At 32.4% G+C, this 22,551-nt stretch overlaps 2 protein-coding genes across 3 annotated transcripts in view; both read right to left on the bottom strand.

Annotated features, from left to right (window-relative positions):
* Positions 1–15,050, bottom strand: part of LOC107444931 (acid-sensing ion channel 1A-like) — a 108,098-nt gene extending 93,048 nt beyond the window's left edge. The window contains exons 1-4 of one of the 2 annotated variants that reach the window (XM_071181289.1): positions 14,820–15,050; positions 9,482–9,654; positions 7,301–7,576; positions 4,721–4,859 (exon numbers count right to left, since the gene is read on the bottom strand). In XM_071181289.1, the coding sequence (XP_071037390.1) occupies positions 4,721–4,859; positions 7,301–7,576; positions 9,482–9,615 (549 nt within the window). In that variant the 5' untranslated portion in view covers positions 9,616–9,654; positions 14,820–15,050. Of the gene's footprint in view, positions 1–4,720; positions 4,860–7,300; positions 7,577–9,481; positions 9,655–10,388; positions 11,808–14,819 lie in introns of those variants that run through there. The other variant, XM_071181288.1, reaches the window with a different exon arrangement.
* The window catches only part of LOC122271888 (uncharacterized), a 53,610-nt gene continuing 42,828 nt past the window's right edge, over positions 11,770–22,551 (bottom strand). The window contains exons 7-8 of the transcript XR_011636842.1: positions 19,490–19,535; positions 11,770–12,448 (exon numbers count right to left, since the gene is read on the bottom strand). The gene's annotated coding sequence lies outside the window, so the exon portion shown is untranslated. The remainder of the gene's footprint in view (positions 12,449–19,489; positions 19,536–22,551) is intronic.

Below are 22,551 nucleotides of genomic sequence, written 5' to 3'. Positions count from 1 at the left end.
TCCCCAATCACCTTGCATGGTCGATGGAAAGTGCTCTAAACGATATCCACGGAAATTAACGGCGGAGACTGTCACTGGCAATGATGGTTATCCGCTGTATCGGCGTCGATCACCAGATGACAACGGTCGAACTGTCACAACGAAAGTGAAAAGAATGGATTTCGTTGTCGACAACAGTTGGATTGTTCCATATTCGCCACTTATTTCTAAATCGTTCAAGACACATTGCAACGTTGAATACTGCAATTCAGTTAAGTCCATAAAATATATTTGCAAATATGTCACGAAAGGCAGTGATATGGCGGTTTTTGGATTGCAATCCTCGAATACCAACGATGAAATTTCACGCTATCAAGTTGGTCGTTATGTGAACTGTAATGAAGCGATTTGGCGTATATTCGCATTTCCCATTCACGAACGTCATCCTACTGTTACGCATTTGGCGGTGCATCTGGAGAATGGTCAACGAGTATATTTCACGGCTTCGAATGCTACGCAACGTGCTGAAACACCTCCAGCAACTACATTGACCAGTTTTTTTGCAATCTGCCAAAGCGATCAGTTTGCACGAACTTTGCTTTACTCGGAGATGCCACGTTATTATACTTGGAATGCTTCATCGAAGAATTTTCAAAGACGGAAGCAAGGCGATGCGGTTCCTGGGTATCCAGATGTGCGTTCTACTGATGCTCTTGGTCGTATGTATACAGTTCATCCAAAGAATAATGAATGTTTCTATTTGCGGTTGTTGCTGGTAAATGTGCGTGGGCCAACGTCATTTGAGTCACTACGAACTGTTAATGGTGTAATATTCCCAACATATCGTGCTGCATGTGAAGAATTGAAGTTATTAGAAAACGATAGTCATTGGGATACGACAATCGCTGAAGCCATTATCTCTGCATCTCCAAGTCAGATACGCACATTATTCGCTATCATAATTTCGACATGTTTTCCATCAAACCCATGTAACCTGTGGCACAAATACAAGGATAATATGTCAGAAGATATTTTACATCAAATTCGTGTCAGTTCCAGAAATCACGATATTGAGATGAATGAGGAGATACATAATCGTGCTTTACTATTGATCGAAGATATGTGTTACCTCATGTGCGGTAATTTATTAATCAGGTTAGGAATGCCAGCACCATATCGTGAAATGAATGACGCATTTAATCGAGAATTGGAACGGGAACGTGAATATGATCACCAGGAATTAGATTTAGTAGTTCAAACGAATGTACCCCTGTTGAATTACCAACAAAAGGAAGTTTATGATACTTTAATGAAGGCAATCGATAATGAATATGGTGGTTTATATTTCCTAGATGCCCCTGGTGGAACTGGCAAGACATTCCTCATGTCATTAGTTTTAGCAACTGTTCGGGCGAGATCTAACATAGCGGTTGCAGTTGCTTCTTCTGGAATAGCAGCCACATTGTTAGAAGGATGCCGTACGGCTCATTCAGCATTCAAATTACCGTTAAATCTTCAAACTATTGAAGAACCAACGTGTAATATTGCAAAACACTCAGCAATGGCCAAAGTTTTAGCGGTATCGAAAATCATCATCTGGGACGAATGCACAATGGCGCATAAACGTGCATTAGAAGCACTTAACCGAACATTAAAAGATTTACGCAATGACTCGAGATGTTTTGGAGGAGCAATGATTTTACTTTCTGGCGATTTCCGCCAAATACTGCCAGTAATTCCAAGATCTACGGCTGCCGACGAAATAAACGCTTGCCTCAAATCGTCAAATCTATGGCGCCATGTGAAGAAACTGCAACTGACAACAAACATGAGAGTTACATTGCTTAATGATACATCTGCTGAAGATTTCTCGGAGCAATTGCTGACTATCGGTAATGGTCAAGTACCTGTCGATGAATCGAGCGGATTAATATCATTTCCAAATAATTTCTGTAATTTTGTCTCATCAAAAGACGAACTTATCAACAATGTATTTCCAGAAATTATTTCTAACTACAAAAATTATGAATGGATAAGTGAGCGAGCAATTTTAGCGGCTAAGAATAAAGATGTAGATGACCTAAACTACATAATTCAAAATAAGATCATTGGAACAATGCATTCATTCAAATCTATTGACTGCGTCACAAATGAAGATGAAGCCACCAACTATCCAATTGAATTTTTAAACTCTTTGGACGTGCCTGGCTTACCACCGCACAATTTACGCCTAAAGGTTGGCTCCGTAGTAATCATGCTTCGAAACATAAACCAACCAAAACTGTGCAACGGTACGCGTTTGGTGGTTAGAAAATTGATGAACAATGTAATTTACGCTACGATAATGATAGGAAAATTCAAAGGTGAGGAAGTTCTCATTCCGAGGATACCGATGATCCCAACCGATATGCCGTTTGAATTTAAAAGACTTCAATTTCCGATACGTCTTGCATTTGCCATGACCATCAACAAATCACAAGGCCAATCCTTAAAAGTTTGTGGTTTAAATCTAGAACATTCATGTTTTTCCCATGGTCAATTATACGTGGCATGTTCACGGGTCGGAAGACCATCTGCGTTGTTTGTTTTTGCGCCTGATAATAAAACAAAAAATGTCGTGTATCACAAGGTACTTAAATGAAGAGCAACCTATGTACTAAAATACAGAAATAATTATGAATGATTGATGTAGAAATTTAATTTTTTTTGTATTTTTTCCAATAAAAAAAAAATCTGCTTATTTATTGACATTAAGGCGGAACAAAGTTCGCCGGGTCAGCTAGTATATATATATATATACATATAATAACAGGACTACATCCCTGTTATCATTGGTATATTCAGATTTAATAATGCAGTCGAAAGCCATAATACGTTATAAAAGGATTTATTTAGAGATATACTGGTGGTTATAACAGTTCACATCCCCTCTCCGCAGAGGAGGGGGTGTGGACGAAACTACGGATGGTTCCGGCAGATGTTTATTGGAACACGTCATTCAGCAAGAGACATGCGAAAAATTTCGGTCCAGCATTAAATACTACAGATTTTGGTGTAATTAGGTTCCAGTCGTCATACCTTTGTAACTCTACGCATTATGGAAAATCATTTAATGCTTCCTAATATGGAAGTGAAAGAGGAACAAGATTCTAAAAATAACTCCTCCTTTGAAATATCCTCCTTTGAAGTCTAATTATTATTCAATGGTATGTTTTCAGCCTTGAATTTCCGAAAAAGAATATCTCTGCGCTTACTCTTTAATAAAGACATTTTATGAAACCGAAAAAATTTTAATTCTTTTATTAATACAAAAGTATTTATTATTTTTGTATTACATCCCCCCCCCAAAAAAAAATTTTTGTTTAGGCAAAATAAAAAAAATTGGAAAACTTTAAATTTATAAAATTCAGGTTGGAACGACTGTTCCTTTTCCCTACTACAAATAATATTTTTTCAATTGTATGTGAAACAAATAGAACATTTACGCTAATAAAAATATAAAAAACATGATAATGAAATTTATCTGTTTAGTCAACTAAACAGAAAGAAAAATGAAAAATGTTCATGTAACTTTTCTACTAAGATTTTCAAAAATTTTTCACATAAAAATATACAAAATTTTTATGCAAATGAACTGGACAACAAGTGTTATTTAATTAGAATTTAAGATTCTGTGTGGTTAAAAATATTTCCTAAGCTTTGATAAATGCACTTTTTCAAAATTTTGTTTACTTAATTATTCTTTATTTATTTTGTAATCAGTTTTTCGGCCATACTTTCTTTTTCCTATTTTTCTTTTTGTTTTTTTTTACCCTTTACATATTTTTTCGTCGATATTAACCTGATAATGAGCGCATCCATTACCTAGATCATCTTCGAATCATTTGAACGTTTTGGACATTCGTTCTTTTTATTTTTTCAATGTTTACTTTTACTGAAACATCTTAAACTTTAATTTTTTCGATGTTTACTTTTACTGAAACATCTTTTTTATCATTTTTATTTTTTCGATGTTTACTTTTACTGAAACATCTTTTTTAACCTTAACATTTTGAGAATTCTACTGTCTAATGTGCAGAGATAAGTTGTCACTTTTAGAATTAGCAGAGATGATCAGTCTCTTACCAAATTGAGTGGCCCGACACAATCAAAAAACAAACAAGATCTTTGCAAGTCTGCAACCCTACTAATGCATTATGGAAAATCATTTACTGCTTCCTAATATGGAAGTGAAAGAGGGGCAAGATTATAAGTGAATAACTCTTCCTTTGAAATAAAAATCTAATTATTATTCAATGGTATGTTTTCAGCTTTGAATTTCCAAAATAAAATATCTCAACGCTTACTCTTTAACAAAGACATTTTATGAAACCGAAAGAGTTTTAATTCTTTTATTAANATATATATATATATATATGATAAAAAAACTATCCTTTTATTATGAATCTTTCTTAGTTTAAAGCTGGAAGTCTCCTGCTTTCCTTGCTTCTAAGGTTTTGAAAATTCTCACTAAAAAAATTTACTGGTTAAACTAACCACCACTTTTAAGTCAAATTAATGGCCATTTAACTATTGAAATTAATTATATTAAATTAATTACATTAAATTAATAAAAAATAAACAAATTAGTAATCATCCCGATAACTCGGTTTGGGTGATATATAAAAGTCAAGCGAGAAAGCAATGTTCTCATGCAGTGCTGCTGTAGAATTGAATTAAAACAGAATGTATAAATACAAACCTTTCTATCTTTAAAAGTGCCATTTTCACAATAACGCTGAGGTAAACATTCACAGACTTTTTCAGGAAGTTCTGGTTCTTTAGATAATGGAAAACACCAATCAGGTTTTAACTCTCCACATATCTTCGTTATATTTGATCTGCAAAATTGAATGTTTTGAAGAGTTTCTTAATTTTACTCTAATTCATTTGAAAATGAAGATATAGGAAACAAATATCGTAGATTAGTGAGAAAAAGTTCTTAGTTCTAATTCAAACTCCAATTTATTGAATAAATTAGCTTTAAAGATTAGAAGGCTCTCTTCTTTATTACTGCTCAGAAATTCTGCGTATTATATTAGTTGAGATATAACAAACAAATAATATTGTCTTATTGGATATGTCTTATTAATTGCCTGGATTGTCTTATTAAGATATTTAGATAGTTATATCGAAAATGTTAAAAATTTCGCTCTGAAAGAAATTCAATTCAAAACGCGCTCCACGACTATCACTAAATCATACAATATGCAATAAACAAAATGTATTGTATGGTACGATATTCGATATTCAGGGTTGAACAAAGAGAATAATTAACACATCTGCACTAACTCATTATTTCATATTTCTCAAGAAATACTTACAAGATTATTTTCAAAAATTTTACGAGTGTATCACTCATGCAATTTCTCACACATGTCAATAAAGTTTAAAGCTTTTAGAGGCTTGAGATACCAGCAATAAATTACGAACAGAAGAAAAAGAATGCTTTTGAACATCCTATGCCAAAAAATACAGCGATAATCTTGCAATTCATGTCAATTACGTCATATGAAACAACTGCAGAAAATATCGTTAACCTAGCTTAAACATTCATGGAAAAATGGACATTTTATAAAAGTTCAATTTCTTGACTAACGTTGTTATAATGACTTGTTATAATGACAGAAATATTCTACAAAATTAAAAAAAAAATTTAAAGCTATTTTTAATTAATAATAAAAATATAATTTTAAGATTTAAAAAATCTTTTGAAATTGCGTAAGTAATGAGTGTTTAAAGTAATATTTTCATACTGTGCATACGCCAAAAACATTTAAAGAATTTTTTTCTCACAATTTTGCTCACTCGCAATTTTGTTTTTATTCACACTTATAAAAAAATTTTTTTTGAATATCTTGAAAATTTAAAAAGTTTCTATGATTTTCTAACCCCCCGTATATCAAATTTCATGTTAAGAAGTAATATGAAGTTAGAATTGATCTTTGGTAAAAAAGGTGAGAATTCCGCTCAATAAAAATTCCACTCAAAACACATTCAAAGACTATCACAAAATCATGCAATGTGCAAAAAGCAAAATATATTGCACAACGCATCATGCGATTTTCAGATAATTAAATCTAAATTTTTGTTGAGAAATAATACGAATTTAGACTTTATCGTAATAGACACTCAATAAGACATTCCGCTCAAAACACACTCAAAGACTATCACTAAATCAACTAATATTGTATCTAACGGTAAAAAGAAAGTTCCAGAAGTCGACAGGCAAACTCCAGGAGTTATAAGAAGAAACGAAATATATTACACAAATTGCGGACCAGGTGGCCGAGTGGTTAGCGTGTCTGACTGCGGAGCCATTGGCCACGGGTTCGAATCCTGCTCAGGGCATGGATGCTTGTTTCTCTCTCTGTGTTCTATGGCTTTTCTCCTTTGTGTGAATGCGACCCGCCCTATAAACGAGTTTGTGGTTGAGTGACGTGGGCGACGCTGCTCCACCGCCGTGACTTCGCCACAGCTGCCCACTGGGTAACGAGAAGGGAGTAGCAGTTCTGGCATTTCTGTGGCTAATGGGACGAACCCCAAGTGCGCGCTATTAAAAAAAAGTATATATATATTACACAAAATAGCAAACTAAAAAGAGATTTATTTTCAATGCTGCATCCTTCCACAATGACGTAAAAAAGAGTCTTGGGGTAACTCGGAGACCCTGGAAGAGCTTTTTATATCTCCTCTAGATACAAAACGAGCCTGAATGCTCTTTTCGTGATTATGTTATATGACAATTCTTCCTCTTATTGATGTCTTTCATCAGCCGATCACCGTGGTCTACTGGTCACTGTACTGGACTAAGGGGCCAGTGAGTGTTAGTTCGAATCCCCCCGTAGACATGAATGTATCTTTCTCTTTCTGTGTGTTCTATATCCTTTCTTCCGTGTAATTGTAACCCACCATATAAACCAGTTTGAAGTTGTATGACGTGGGCGGTCCTACTCCACCGCCGTGAATTAGCCACAGTTGCCCACTGGATAACGATACGGGAGCAGCAATTTTGGCACTTCCGAGGCCAATGAGAAATAGATCCAAGTAACAACCACAAAAAAAAAAGTCTATTTTATCATCCCTCTCTATTTGTCAGTTTTTAGGATACCACGAAGTTAAGTTAAATAGGATCAAGTTCAGTTAAGTAGGATCAAAGTAAATTATTATTGCAAACCTTCCCCTAAAACATTTTTCTGCTACTCTCAACAGTTATATTGAAAATTGTAGAATAAACAAATAGGATTTGGTTATGAAAAATATATAGTTTTAACATACTTACCCATCATAATTACAAAAGGTAATTGAAGGTAATTCTGTTAGGTTGCTGTTAGTTAAATGTATATCAACAACAGTTTCGTACTTCCAATAAAGTCGCAGGAATTCAGAGGATTGATAAAGGTATCCTACTATACAAGACAGAAAGACCAATGTAAGAACGCATTTCTTGACTTTACTCTCAGCCAGAAGAATTTGCGGAACGCCACTCAGCATCGAATCCCGAAAAACATTCGTCAAATAATTGGACCAAAATTTGGGTTTTTTCTTATTAACATTCCTGAAAGGAAATGAAATTAAAATACATGACTGCTACAACAAAAAGTATAAAGATCAAAAATATTATGAAAACAAAGTACCAAAAAGTGCAACAAATAATATTTTGCATAACGAGAGATAGCGTTATAAAATGTCAGATATTTAATTTGTTTTGTGTGCGTATTGACGTTAAGAGTGTTAATGGCCATGTAAATGTATAGTTTTATAATCATTTCAAAAAATGAGCTGAAACACTATTAGCACATTAGAGAATATAAATTCAATAGTAAAGAGATGAGGAAAAAGCAATTGCAGTCGAAAAATGCAAAGTAAATACTAAAAACATCAAAATCCTTCATATCTGTTTTATAGAACAATAACAAATTACCGTTCATTAGTTTCGTCATTAAATATACTGGTCTTAGATTGTTAAAATCTTTGATCTTTTTAATGGCCTCTAGCAGTGACAAAGTTTGAAAATATTTTATTTTCTCAGACATACGTTATCTGGTGATTCATTATGTTCATAGTTTCACTGATTTCGTGCTTACAGGAATGTTTGAAAACATATGTTAAGATTCTCATTATGAAGTATTGTTGTTTCATGATAAACTGGAGGATGTCAAATAAAACAATATTGCAATGAAACATCCTTCTTTAATAGAAAACGTTAACAATCCTTCAAGAAACAAACTCCAGAAAACAGGTTATTCGTTAAAACCATTCAAAAGTTGTTATTAAAACAATTAAAATTTAAATTGTAGAATGCAAGCATCTCCTACTGCAGGTGGGCGTCACCAGGGAAAACGAAGTATAGGGATGAGGTCTCAGACGCTGCAACGACCTCGATACTGATATAATCTATTTTTACGAAGTTCATAGCCCGAAGTGCTATCTACTTCTCCATCGAAGATAAGAGTCAATAAGGGAAGAGTGGGGTTGGATATTTCGGTAGATATTTGAAGCAGGCAACTGAAACTGGGAGTTGAGAGTCTTTGTTGTAAATGTGATCATCAGACCTTTGGGGATTTACCCCGGAGAATGGAGGTCAGAAGCGAAATCACCTCTTCTTTCTTTAAGAGCTCCTGCAGCTCTTTGATGATGTTGACAAGCCTAATTGATGTTGATGCTGGGGAGTCTTTTCTATGTTGTTGGAATCTTTTCCGGGGGTGGGCCTCGCACCCCGAAAAATTTGCAGTGTGTTCTTTGTTGCAACATCTAGGTGGAGTAGATCTTTCATTGCGGCATTCCAATGAGAAGTGGCTTTCGCCGAGCATGCACTTTGTGCATGGCCGTAGGCCTGACATCGGAAGCATTGGAGTGGACTTCTGCCGCCGCGGAATCTCTCTATTTTGACCGGAAACCGATTGTGTTCGATGTGGAAAACTTGATGCTGATTGGTTGCCTCCATAACCATCACTAGGAAAAGTGGGAGGAGCCTACAAGCCTCGCCCTCTCGCTCCTTGAACTGGATAATCCTTGAACTGGATAATGAATCTTAAGGATATCGATGCTTAATTTCTCTATTTCTAAAGAAATTTTACTGGATTCGAAGTTCACTGGGAGTCCACGAATGAGGAACTTTCTATTTCTCTTGATTTCTGGTTTTGTTAAACTCAAATTCTTTTTCAAAATCTTTGAGATTTAGGAGCTGATCTTCAGATAAGGTAAAACAATTGAAATGCTGTTAAAGTTCGATTCGGAAAGCTTAGTGGATTGCGAGAAATGATTTAATTTGAAGAATTTAATTTGAGATTTAGACACTGGAGAAGGTTTTTTGTTTACAGGACTGAGACAATAGCATATCAATTACTGTTCTTTTATTTGTACTTTATTAGAGCTGTTTTTTACTTTAGTCTAAATTGAACAATGTAGTAACATTTTCGTTGCCGAATTTAACATCTGTTTAAAATCGTCGAAGTCTTACTTGTTCCTTTTTTGGAGATTTATTCTGCGCACTCGAGTCTTTTTAACATGAAAGTTTCGAAAAGGAAATTTCAGCAAATCGAACGCTGTACTCAGGAAATCAAAAACTGCAACTAGAGATATGCCCAGCCACATTCCGACATAACCTCCGATATTACCAAAATGTTCAATGCTCTAAAATAAAATAAAGAAGTTAAACACAACTATGGATAATTATACTTTCATAACGAATCAATTGTTATAAAATTTTACTTTTTAAGAAATGTTGATCATATTTTTAAAAAAAATATTCTAATTATAATCTTGAAAAATAATAATTTTTAAAAACTGTCGGATAAAAAGTTATAGAGACAAATTCAAAGACGATTGATTCAGCAGCACAGAAATATGTATTTATCGATGTACTATCCAATATCGATGTAATATTCAATATACTAACAATGATAATATTTAAAATTAGACTTACACTGTAACTTCACTTACATTATAAATTGTTTTAAAAAAATGAACCAAAGATTAAATTTTTTATTTATTTTTTACTTTATTCTACATTGCATTGCATTGCATCGTATTACATTTCATTGTATTGTACAGTAATTATTGTATTGAATGAAAAATGTCAAACAGGAACTGTTATACTTTCAAGAAAGGACGAGTGTATTCCTACAAGACTACAGTATCAATAAAATGTTATTTATACATGCTTTTAAAACATGTATTAAAAACATGTTTTCAATACATCAATTTATAAAATACGGGAATATTTACTACTTGAAAACCGTAAAAGGAAATTATTTTGCGCTTCACTCGTGACCTTATTTGTGTCAAACATCTTGAACGCAATATTCTCGGCTTTCGAAATGAAATTTGATAAAAATTAAAAATGATCATGAATAAAAAAAACTTACTTCAATTTTAGGACTACAGTTATATGTAGTTATTTCCAAGGTGCTCAAATCAATATAAACTGAAATCATTCCCTCATATCTTTAAAAAAAAATTAAGAGTTTACGGTTATGAAAATGTTAGGTCATATACATTTTTTTATAATCCGAGTGCAAAATGTATCTCTTATTAATAAAGACATTTTAGAACTCTAACCAATTGATATTATTATGGTCAATAAAGGTGCTTTAATTATTGTATCAAGATAAATTTTCTTATTCTATTGGTAGATTTAGTTTTATAATTCCACAATTTTTTAAAGTGCTCTAATTTTGAAAAGCGAGTTGTGCAATACAATTTGGGTGCCATAGCTAGAATCACGAAGAAAAGATCTGGAAAAAAATGCCTCTCATTAACTATTACTTAAATTCAACGTCTGATTCAGCAGGTTAAACCCGTATAATTCGAATGCCCAATCCCTGCCGACCCAATTTTTGGGAGCCTACGACTGCTAATGTTCAACTCCGTAGCCTTGAACCCAATCCAGAAGACAAAAGAACTTCTGGATTAAGCATTGGGAGAAATTTGCCTTCTGGAGAGCTTTTAGATGGAACTAACCCGCATTTGCATTACATGGAGAGGAAAACTACGAAGCAGTCCAAGGTTAGCCTGATGGCAAGGGGACTCTTATCCACGATCTGTCTCCCAATGAGGATATTTTACTTCAGCACTGTGGTCGGTGCAAGCCGGGTGCGGAATTCGTTTCGACAAGTCATCGCAGGGATTCGAACCTGGCAGAGATTGATTAAAGGTTCTGTGACAATAAAAAAGTTAGAAATTTTCATCATATTTTATAGTCTCAGGAATGTTAAATTCGCATAGTTATCTAATATAATAATAGGTCTTTCTTATAAAGTCATTTGTGTATATTTCTTTTAAAGTCCTTTAATTTGGACATGCAATTCATCAATACAATCAATCAATACAATCGAATTGTTTAACAGTCCCGCAGTGGACTGATAGTAAATAAATGGTTCCCAGTAGAACACCGAAGTCAAGCATCACTGGCTGTTGTCAGTAGGAGGGTTTGTGACCACTTTGATAAGCCTGCGTAGGGACCGAGGGTATGTGGCATCGATCTTCGTTAAACTGTTCTATCATAAAGTGCTCGACTTCGCGCTTAAGTCGGCGGTCTACCAAAGCAAGAGAGCCATCCCCTCTGCAGAGGATCAAAATTGCGATGGTATGTTTTTGGATCATCCTCAGGGATGCTTCCTAGGCCGTCGCCAATAGCCCATTGTGTAGATCTAGTGATGCGTAAATAAATGTACCAAAGTACCAATTTTGAACGATTTTTTAGGTTTGCATGTAAAAATTATTGCTTGAACATAACATAATTTGGGAACATAACATGAACCATAAATTATTAACTGTTGATAAAACAAAACAGTGGGTGATAAAAAAAATCCTTCTCCAATTTACAGTAAGATAGGTGATCTTTAACATTAGGCATCGGCTAAGGTGTTAAATTTAGTCGACGTTCTCCGCCATAGAAGCTACCGTTTAGGAATCGATGCTAAATACCAATTTATTGCCATTTGTAATGAGAAAGTGAAAGTTTTATGATAAATTTAAAACCACGTAGAAAAAAAAAAACAATTTTAACACTGTATAGATGAAGACAATTAATTATATTCATTTCAATTTATCAAGTTTACGCAAATTGTTTCATATTGACCGAGATTTTTAAATATTTTTTACAAATCATGTCAAAAGTGGAATTTGAAAAATATGCATAATTGGGTTCAGGAAAATGTTCTATAACCTGACGAATCATTAAAGACATCAGGACAAATTCTGTTGTCGGGTTATTCATAATGATTAGAAAATATGTCTGTTTATCAGCAATTTTGTTATAATATGTTACCCGTAGTTTTAATGTATTTGACAAGGTTAAGAAAACATTTAATAAAAGCGGTGATTACGGATGCGCTTGTAAGATTAGCAATAAGTGGGATCTATGAATATGAAATATTATGGAATTTTCTTACGGATCGTTATTTTTATCAACGCTGCATTCTCCCTGAAAAAAAAAGAAATACAAATCAGTGGCAAGAATAATCTCTCTAAAGAAATTGTTTTTTAAATGGTTTAAAGAAAATCAAAAGCATAAATATAATGTAATCTTGTACAGTTCCTTGCCAAATTATTATATGCACTATAATATTCCATGTTAAATCTTAAATATCAGGGCTGAAACCGTTTTGTACTTGCTTATGTTCGTGTATCAATTAGTTAATATTGTAATGCATTACGTTAGATATAAATAAAAATAGGAAGTATATAAAGAATCTCTTGAATAAAAACCCATCACATGTTTGTTTAAANTAAAACAATTGAAATGCTGTTAAAGTTCGATTCGGAAAGCTTAGTGGATTGCGAGAAATGATTTAATTTGAAGAATTTAATTTGAGATTTAGACACTGGAGAAGGTTTTTTGTTTACAGGACTGAGACAATAGCATATCAATTACTGTTCTTTTATTTGTACTTTATTAGAGCTGTTTTTTACTTTAGTCTAAATTGAACAATGTAGTAACATTTTCGTTGCCGAATTTAACATCTGTTTAAAATCGTCGAAGTCTTACTTGTTCCTTTTTTGGAGATTTATTCTGCGCACTCGAGTCTTTTTAACATGAAAGTTTCGAAAAGGAAATTTCAGCAAATCGAACGCTGTACTCAGGAAATCAAAAACTGCAACTAGAGATATGCCCAGCCACATTCCGACATAACCTCCGATATTACCAAAATGTTCAATGCTCTAAAATAAAATAAAGAAGTTAAACACAACTATGGATAATTATACTTTCATAACGAATCAATTGTTATAAAATTTTACTTTTTAAGAAATGTTGATCATATTTTTAAAAAAAATATTCTAATTATAATCTTGAAAAATAATAATTTTTAAAAACTGTCGGATAAAAAGTTATAGAGACAAATTCAAAGACGATTGATTCAGCAGCACAGAAATATGTATTTATCGATGTACTATCCAATATCGATGTAATATTCAATATACTAACAATGATAATATTTAAAATTAGACTTACACTGTAACTTCACTTACATTATAAATTGTTTTAAAAAAATGAACCAAAGATTAAATTTTTTATTTATTTTTTACTTTATTCTACATTGCATTGCATTGCATCGTATTACATTTCATTGTATTGTACAGTAATTATTGTATTGAATGAAAAATGTCAAACAGGAACTGTTATACTTTCAAGAAAGGACGAGTGTATTCCTACAAGACTACAGTATCAATAAAATGTTATTTATACATGCTTTTAAAACATGTATTAAAAACATGTTTTCAATACATCAATTTATAAAATACGGGAATATTTACTACTTGAAAACCGTAAAAGGAAATTATTTTGCGCTTCACTCGTGACCTTATTTGTGTCAAACATCTTGAACGCAATATTCTCGGCTTTCGAAATGAAATTTGATAAAAATTAAAAATGATCATGAATAAAAAAAACTTACTTCAATTTTAGGACTACAGTTATATGTAGTTATTTCCAAGGTGCTCAAATCAATATAAACTGAAATCATTCCCTCATATCTTTAAAAAAAAATTAAGAGTTTACGGTTATGAAAATGTTAGGTCATATACATTTTTTTATAATCCGAGTGCAAAATGTATCTCTTATTAATAAAGACATTTTAGAACTCTAACCAATTGATATTATTATGGTCAATAAAGGTGCTTTAATTATTGTATCAAGATAAATATTCTTATTCTATTCATGATATGCATTGGTAGATTTAGTTTTATAATTCCACAATTTTTTAAAGTGCTCTAATTTTGAAAAGCGAGTTGTGCAATACAATTTGGGTGTCATAGCTAGAATCACGAAGAAAAGAACTGGAAAATTCTCATTAATTATTACTTAAATTCAACGTCTGATTCAGCAGGTTAAACCCGTATAATTCGAATGCCTAATTCAATGATCTTAAAAGATTAATTTATGTACGTTTTTTTTAAAAGTTAAATTAAAGGAAATTTCCATACATCATGTATTTTTGAATTCAAACATATGATAGTATTATTAAAAATATTGTATTAATTAAATCGATTAACACTAATCTCTCAGAAACTTTACCCTTTAGCATAAATTAAAAATTTTAAAAAATATGATAAAATATCCCAATTTAATGTTGTTTCTTTTAACAAAAACCAGGTTGAAAAATTATTATTTGTATAATTATTATTATATCGCAATACAAATATGTGTTATTATTGAAATTTAGAACAATATTCGAATCACTTAAGAGTTCCAATTCTTTTGTCAAATAGTATCAAGTGAAAGTTTTTCGGTAAGCCTTATTAATTTAATCCTTAATTAATATCATCTATAGCAAAGGTCACCATGTAATATTTACTTATTATCTTTCAAGCCTGTGGGTTGCGTTATTCAATAGTGATATCCTGTCCGTTAAAATTTTAATGATTTTCCAAATTTTTCCTTTTTTATATATTTATTAAACAGAACAATCGGAACACTAAACATAAACACAAATAAACATAAAATTTTTCTAATTGTCCATTGTACATTCAAATCGGATTTTTCCGATTCCACGAGATGTTCATCCCGCCATTTTAAGATTCATTCTGATTGAATTCTCCCTCGGTTAGGGAAGACGCCTAGTAAAAATCCCTTTTGTGGGGATTTAACCTTATTCGTGGCTTGAGTTGCCACACCCCAACCCTATGCCCGCCGGCACCATGGCGCCCGTCGATCGATCTAGGTGCGCCCGCTGCCTGTACCCGACGATAAAATATTTCAGTTTTCCATTCTCGCAATAAATGTTATGCAAATCTTATGCTATGCAGATACATAATGAGGTACGCTGGCTCAGTAAAGGTAAAGTACTTGAGAGGTTTCAACATTTAATTGGAGAAATAAAAAATTACCTTGTAGCCAAAAATCAAACATTTTTAGAACAAAGAGATCCTCTTTGACTAGCAGATTTGTCTTTCATAACGGACATAATGGAAAAACTAAATAATTTGAACTTGGAGCTGCAGGGCTTTCCCTGTATTATTCCTAAATTATTTTTTAAAAAAAAATTTTTGTGCACTATATGTCGTGTTTATTATTACCTACCAACTATACATTTACTTGCCTACCAACTATACATTTATCTTAAAAAAATAAATGGTGCCCGCCATTCGACCGATATTCTGGTATTTGCTCTTAGGTACAAAAAGGTTGGGGACCCCTGATCTATAGCATCGACTCTGTTAAATTAATTATTCTCACTATTTTTAATTAAAAATAAATTCTGGAGAGAGCTGCGAATTGATACTAACTATAAATGAAGCTCTTCCTTCGAAGATTTAAAAGTTAATAGTAGAGATTTTTAATATAATTGTGTCCTTGACTGTTAAGTTAAAATTTACAAATTTTATATCTTTTTATTTTATAACCGTCGCTAAGCAGCCGACCCAATTTTTGGGAGCTTACGACTACTAATGTTCAACTCCGTAGCCTTGAACCCAATCCAGAAGACAAAAGAACTTCTGGATTAAGCATTAGGAGAAATTTGCCTTCTGGAGAGCTTTTTGATGGAACTAACCCGCATTTGCGTTACATGGAGAGGAAAACTACTAAGCAGTACAAGGTTAGCCTGATGGCAAGGGGACTCTTATCCACGATCTGTCTCCCAATGAGGATATTTTACTTCAACACTGTGGTCGGTGCAAGCCGGGTGCGGAATTCGTTTCGACAAGTCATCGTAGGGATTCGAACCTGGTTCACCTCATTGAAAGGTGAACTTTCTATCCCCTGAGCTATCACGGCTCAAATTTTATAGAATGGCAGAGATCGATTAAAGGTTCTGTGACAATAAAAAAGTTAGAAATTTTTCATCATATTTTATTGTCTCAGGAATGTTAAATTCGCATAGTTATCTAATATAATAATATGACTTTCTTATAAAGTCATTTGTGTATAATTCTTTTAAAGTCCTTTAATTTGGACATACAATTCAAGCAATAATTTTTACATACAAACCTAAAAAATCGTTCAAAATTGGTACTTTGGTACATTTATTTACGCATCACTAGATCTACACAATGGGCTATTGGCGACGGCCTGAGAAGTATCCCTGAGGATCATCCAAAGACATACCATCGCAATTTTGATCCTCTGCAGAGGGGATGGCTCTCTTGCTTTGGTAGACCGACGACTAAAGCGCGAAGTCGAGCACTTTATGGTAGAACAGTTTAACGAAGATCGATGCCACATACCCTCGGTCCCTACGCAGGCTTATCAAAGTGATCACAAGCCCTCTTACTGACAACAGCCAGTCATGCTTGACTTCGGTGTTCTACTGGGAACCATTTATTTACTATCAGTCCACTGCGGGACTGCTCAAAAATTCGATACAAATTTTTTTCAAAGGAATTACTCACTGTTAAAATATGAACTGCAGTACTTTATTTCTTTCATTACTTCAAAATGTTACAACAGTGATGTTTACAGGTCTAATTAATCATGAAAAGTTTACTAAACGTTCTCTTAATAATTAATACTCTTAATACATTTTAGCAGGTAAGCATAAGTAAAATCAACACGGGCGGAGGCACCACGAAGTATTTTGCAAGGTATCTGAAATCGCACATACATATTTTGTTTTGTGCTTTTGAAACGTGTTTCTATACTACGATGAGTTATAAACCTAAAGACTGAATATAGCTTATCTTTATCTTAATAAGTTGAACATATAAGAAAGTGTTTTTTTATTAATCCGTAATATAAAGTCATCCGGAAGATAGAACAAATCAGAGTAAAAAAATTAGAAATTATTTTAAGCTGTTTGAATAGTTTTGGTAGATGCTTTTCCATTTTGTGCACTGTTGTTTAGAGAGAGTGCTGATTAAAAAATATTCCTTCCAGCAACCCGTGCAAAGATCGGTAATAATGCGTGGTAAAATGCAATAAAAAGAAAGTAAAAGTTTTATGATAAATTTAAAACCATGTAGGAAAAAAAAAAACAATTTTAACACTGTATAGATGAAGACAATTAATTATATTCATTTCAATTTATCAAGTTTACGCAAATTGTTTCATATTGACCGAGATTTTTAAATATTTTTTACAAATCATGTCAAAAGTGGAATTTGAAAAATATGCATAATTGGGTTCAGGAAAATGTTCTATAACCTGACGAATCATTAAAGACATCAGGACAAATTCTGTTGTCGGGTTATTCATAATGATTAGAAAATATGTCTGTTTATCAGCAATTTTGTTATAATATGTTACCCGTAGTTTTAATGTATTTGACAAGGTTAAGAAAACATTTAATAAAAGCGGTGATTACGGATGCGCTTGTAAGATTAGCAATAAGTGGGATCTATGAATATGAAATATTATGGAATTTTCTTACGGATCGTTATTTTTATCAACGCTGCATTCTCCCTGAAAAAAAAAGAAATACAAATCAGTGGCAAGAATAATCTCTCTAAAGAAATTGTTTTTTAAATGGTTTAAAGAAAATCAAAAGCATAAATATAATGTAATCTTGTACAGTTCCTTGCCAAATTATTATATGCACTATAATACTCCATGTTAAATCTTAAATATCAGGAGATATTGTACAGCTTTATTGTTATTGTGGCTGAAACCGTTTTGTACTTGCTTTATGTTCGTGTATCAATTAGTTAATATTGTAATGCATTACGTTAGATATAAATAAAGATAGGAAGTATATAAAGAGTCTCTTGAATAAAAACCCATTACATAGTATATGTTTAAGCATAAAAGTATTGCATATGAACTAGTTCAAAACATATAAGTATTAAAAAACTACATCGTGTCTAATAATTTGGTCTAATTATTATAATATATTAATATAATACTTGCTATAATAAATATTCTATATTTATATAATATATCGTCTAATATCAGAGAAATTGGTTTGCTATAAAAACTTGGAGGACTTAGTAACTTCGACAAATTTAACATGCACTAGTTATATGCCCACACAAATTTAACATGCGCACATGGGGACTCGTCAGTCGTCGGAATTCGACCTCACGAACACAAGCCTTCAGACCAGGCTATTCCAGCTCCATTATTATTGTACTTCCATCCTGCTGTATAATGGAGAAGTAATCATCTTCCTCTCTAGTTCCATTGATATAACGACTGTCTGGGGCATACAAATACTTCTTTTTTCTCATCTTTTTCTTGTAGTTAACTCTTTAATTTGAGATGTTGTTTAACTCTTTTATTTCGCAAATAACTGTTGATAAAACAAAACAGTGGGTGATAAAAAAAAATCCTTCTCCAATTTACAGTAAGATGGGTGATCTTTAACATTAGGCTTCGGCTAAGGTGTTAAATTTAGTCAACTTTCTCCGCCATAGAAGCTACCGATTAGGAATCGATGCTTAAAACCAATTTATTGCCATTTGTAATGAGAATTGTTGGGACAAATCAGTTTTTTTCCTGTGAGACAATGCATCAAGTCCAAAAATCTTGCGAGTAAAGTTTTTTTGGATAATAGGGTGCTTGCCATGGATGGAAACGTAGGGACTATCCTCAGTAGAACTGTATGTACTAAAAACCAGAAGTTTCAGTCTGTGGCAGACTGGGATGACAGTGAATTTTTTCTGGAAGGCTTAGAAAATGATATGCAACATCATGTGTTTCAGGCCATGCTTTAAGATGGTCGATATATTGGCTATTAAAAGCTGCAGCTTTATTTCGACTGGACACTTTCCCGCCCTAATTGCTCTTTAGAAATGAGTGTTTGGTTATAAACTCTTTTAATACTGTTACTGTTGTTTGGTTCTCATGGAATCTCTTCACGCCAAAATATAGCACAAAATCAGAGTGGCTTTTTTGAATGAGACATATTACACTAGTAATCAGTGACCCTTCAAAACTCAATAGTAATACATATTATCAAAACGCTTGGTCTTTAAACCAGTTATTTTATATTATTATTATTAAGACCATTATCTGGTTGCCAGTTGCAAATACAATTACAAATGGCATAGTTTTTACAGTATTTTTTTAAAAAATAGTTTATAGACTTACTTGGCCTATCTCAGAAACATCCGTGGAAACTTCGTAGAATACGTCGCTGCAAAAAATTGAAAAAATAATAAATATTTATTTATTTGCTTAATGTACCTTTAAATTGTAAAATTTTAGTATGACTTTTTAACATCTATGTGTGTTAGTAACGTCATGACTCAGTAAAGTCTGTTTCTCAAAAGCTCTATTACCACATGAAATACCGATTTTGCGAATATGTTATTTTCATAATTCTTATGAGTTTAAACAGTTATTTATGACATTTAAGTCATGTTTAGCCTATTTCTAACCAGTTTTCTCTTTGTCAACTTTGTAAAACAGCAGCCAATAAATCAAAAGAAATCTATTAATCCAAAGTTTACGACCAGAATGGGATTAAATTTGATCGATATCGATAACTTTTAACTATATCGATTTGTGCTGCTGTAATAGCAGCAAGAGATTTGGATACAATGAACTACCATATAGTTTTTCTATTGTTATATTATTGTTTCAACTTCCATTTTTTAAAATAATTTCAATTAAGTTAAAATTATAATTACATTGGAGACATTTGAACACAAAAAAATTGCAGTTTATCTAAGTTCTTATGTTCACCACTCTTTATCCATATAGTATTATATGAGTAATAATCTAATGTAACTTGAATTCGGTTATAATCCAGATATATAAAAATGAATGTAATACGTCTGTGTGCGTATGTCCCTTATAGACTCCTAAACTGTAAAATAGAAAGTAATGAAATTTGGCATACAGATAGTTTCAAGTACGAGGAAGCGGTCACTGTCAACATTAGACATTCTGCGATAAATCGTTCTAGCAGGATGAGCGACAAACCTAATGGAATTTTCCGATTGGTTAACCGTTAGTTATCTATATTATATAAAACGCTAATACGTATGTATCAATAAAACCGATGATATTTCCTTTCTCGCGTTGGCAACAGTTTTCATTTTTAATTGATAGGCTTCGGGGAGCAAGAGTACGTAGTGAGCATCATATGTCTAATCGGGTGAATTCTCACCGAATTATCAAAAACATTCTCACAAAATTATCTTTATCGAAGCCGATGCTTTACATCCGGCGTTCAGTACTATTTCATATTGTTTTACAACACGTGGGTTTAGCCCTCTGGTGGGAAAGACTTTAAAACAAAACTTACAAGAGTTACTTTCCTCAACAACTGAAATTTAGAATAGTGTGATTAAGAAAAATATGTGAACTGTTTGCAATTTCAAATTAATATTGAAATGCACAGGTTCAGAATTTTCTACAGTGAGAACTTCAGTGTTCAAAAAAGTATACAAAAGCTAGACGTTAAGAACGTATCCAATGAGTGAGCAAAGCGAGCATCGGATTGCGAAGAAATCCGAAATAAACTGCGAAAGCAGTTCCGGGGGTTGGTGAGTGCCAGCGAGCAGGGGGCGAAGCCTCCTAGTTGTTTAAAATTGAACAAATCAGTTTTCACATAATTTAAAGATACATCAGTGATAATTTCTAGCTTATAGCTTCATTTGATCAAAAAATAGTTTATTGTACGTATTTTACTATTAAATTATTTTATATTCGCTATGCCAGATGAATTCAATGAACATTATGAGGTAGCACTAGTGGTTTACCTAACAAAATGTACACTTTGTCTGATACCACGTGCTTTTATTTTATTTATATTAATTATTTTAAAGGTGTTTCTAAGTAATTACTTATTTAAAACCAACGGTCATGGAATAGAAAAATATATTTATGTATTCAAAAGCAAAAACTAACACACTGAATACCATGGTGGAAGAAATGGGCAAAAATATAATCGATTACATTTTTCGATTACAGTAATCAATTACTTGTAATCGTGATTACAACTTTGATAACAGTTGTAATCAGGATTACAATAGTCGATTACAGTAATCATTTACTTGTAATCGAGATTACATTTTTAAAAGTTTAGGTTACAACTGTAATCGTGATTACAATAATTGATTACAGTAATCAATTGTTTGTAATCTTGATTCCAACTCACTAAAATTTTGATTACAACTGTAATCATGATTCCAAGTAATTGCGATCACAAGTAATTACAAAAACGATTACGGGTAATCATGATTACAAGTAATCAAAATATATGATTACATGTAATCATGATTACAAGTAATTGCTATTACAAGTAATTGTGATTACTTGTAATCAAACTAGACGATTACAAGAAATTATGATTGCACACTATATGTAAATACATTTATGTAAGTATGTATGGGGTTGCATATTTTTATGTACATGGAATGTACGCATGCATGTACTACATACAATTCTTGATTCCTATATATGCGTGTACAATGTTTGCACAAACATTGTTTGTACTTATAATGCACATAATTATTTTGTAATATGCATAATACATACAATACGCATATGCTTAGTACACATAATTATGCATTTATGATACATGTATGCATGTATGATAATTTGTATGCAAATGCAATGTTCTGTATATTCGTAAACACAGACAATACATAATAAACGTATTATTATGAACGTATGTGAAAATAATGTATATACGTAAACACGCATATATGTACGTAAGTACATTCATTGCGTAAATGTACGATAATAGCACGTATATACAATGTACGTTTGTATATACATTGTACGTATTTACGTACAAAATGTAAGAATATTGTTTATAGGTACACTATAAGTACATATAGCTGAGTAAATAATATGCATCCATGTACGTTTACAAGTGCATAGATATATGGATTGTACACACAACCTATGTACATATGTATGTACGTATATATCTATATAGTTCGATAATACATATGCACATATAAGGCAGGAATGTACAAAGAAATTTTATATGTTCAGACAATATTTGTATGTACATTCAACGTATAAATGTACATAATTGCATGTAATCATATATGGCAGTACTTTTACTTTCGTTACTTGTACCGCCGGAACAAGTAAAAAGTACGTACTTTTACTTGTACTTCGTTACTTTTTAAATTTAGTACTTTTACTTGTACTTTCGTTACTTTTTTAGGGAAAAAGTACAAGTATTTGTA

The sequence above is a fragment of the Parasteatoda tepidariorum genome, chromosome 5 (genome assembly GCF_043381705.1).
Source record: "Parasteatoda tepidariorum isolate YZ-2023 chromosome 5, CAS_Ptep_4.0, whole genome shotgun sequence".
In the NCBI taxonomy this organism is placed as follows: Eukaryota; Metazoa; Arthropoda; class Arachnida; order Araneae; family Theridiidae; genus Parasteatoda; species Parasteatoda tepidariorum.
Note: the sequence above shows the minus strand (reverse complement) of the source record. Positions and strands in the feature narration are given on the sequence as shown.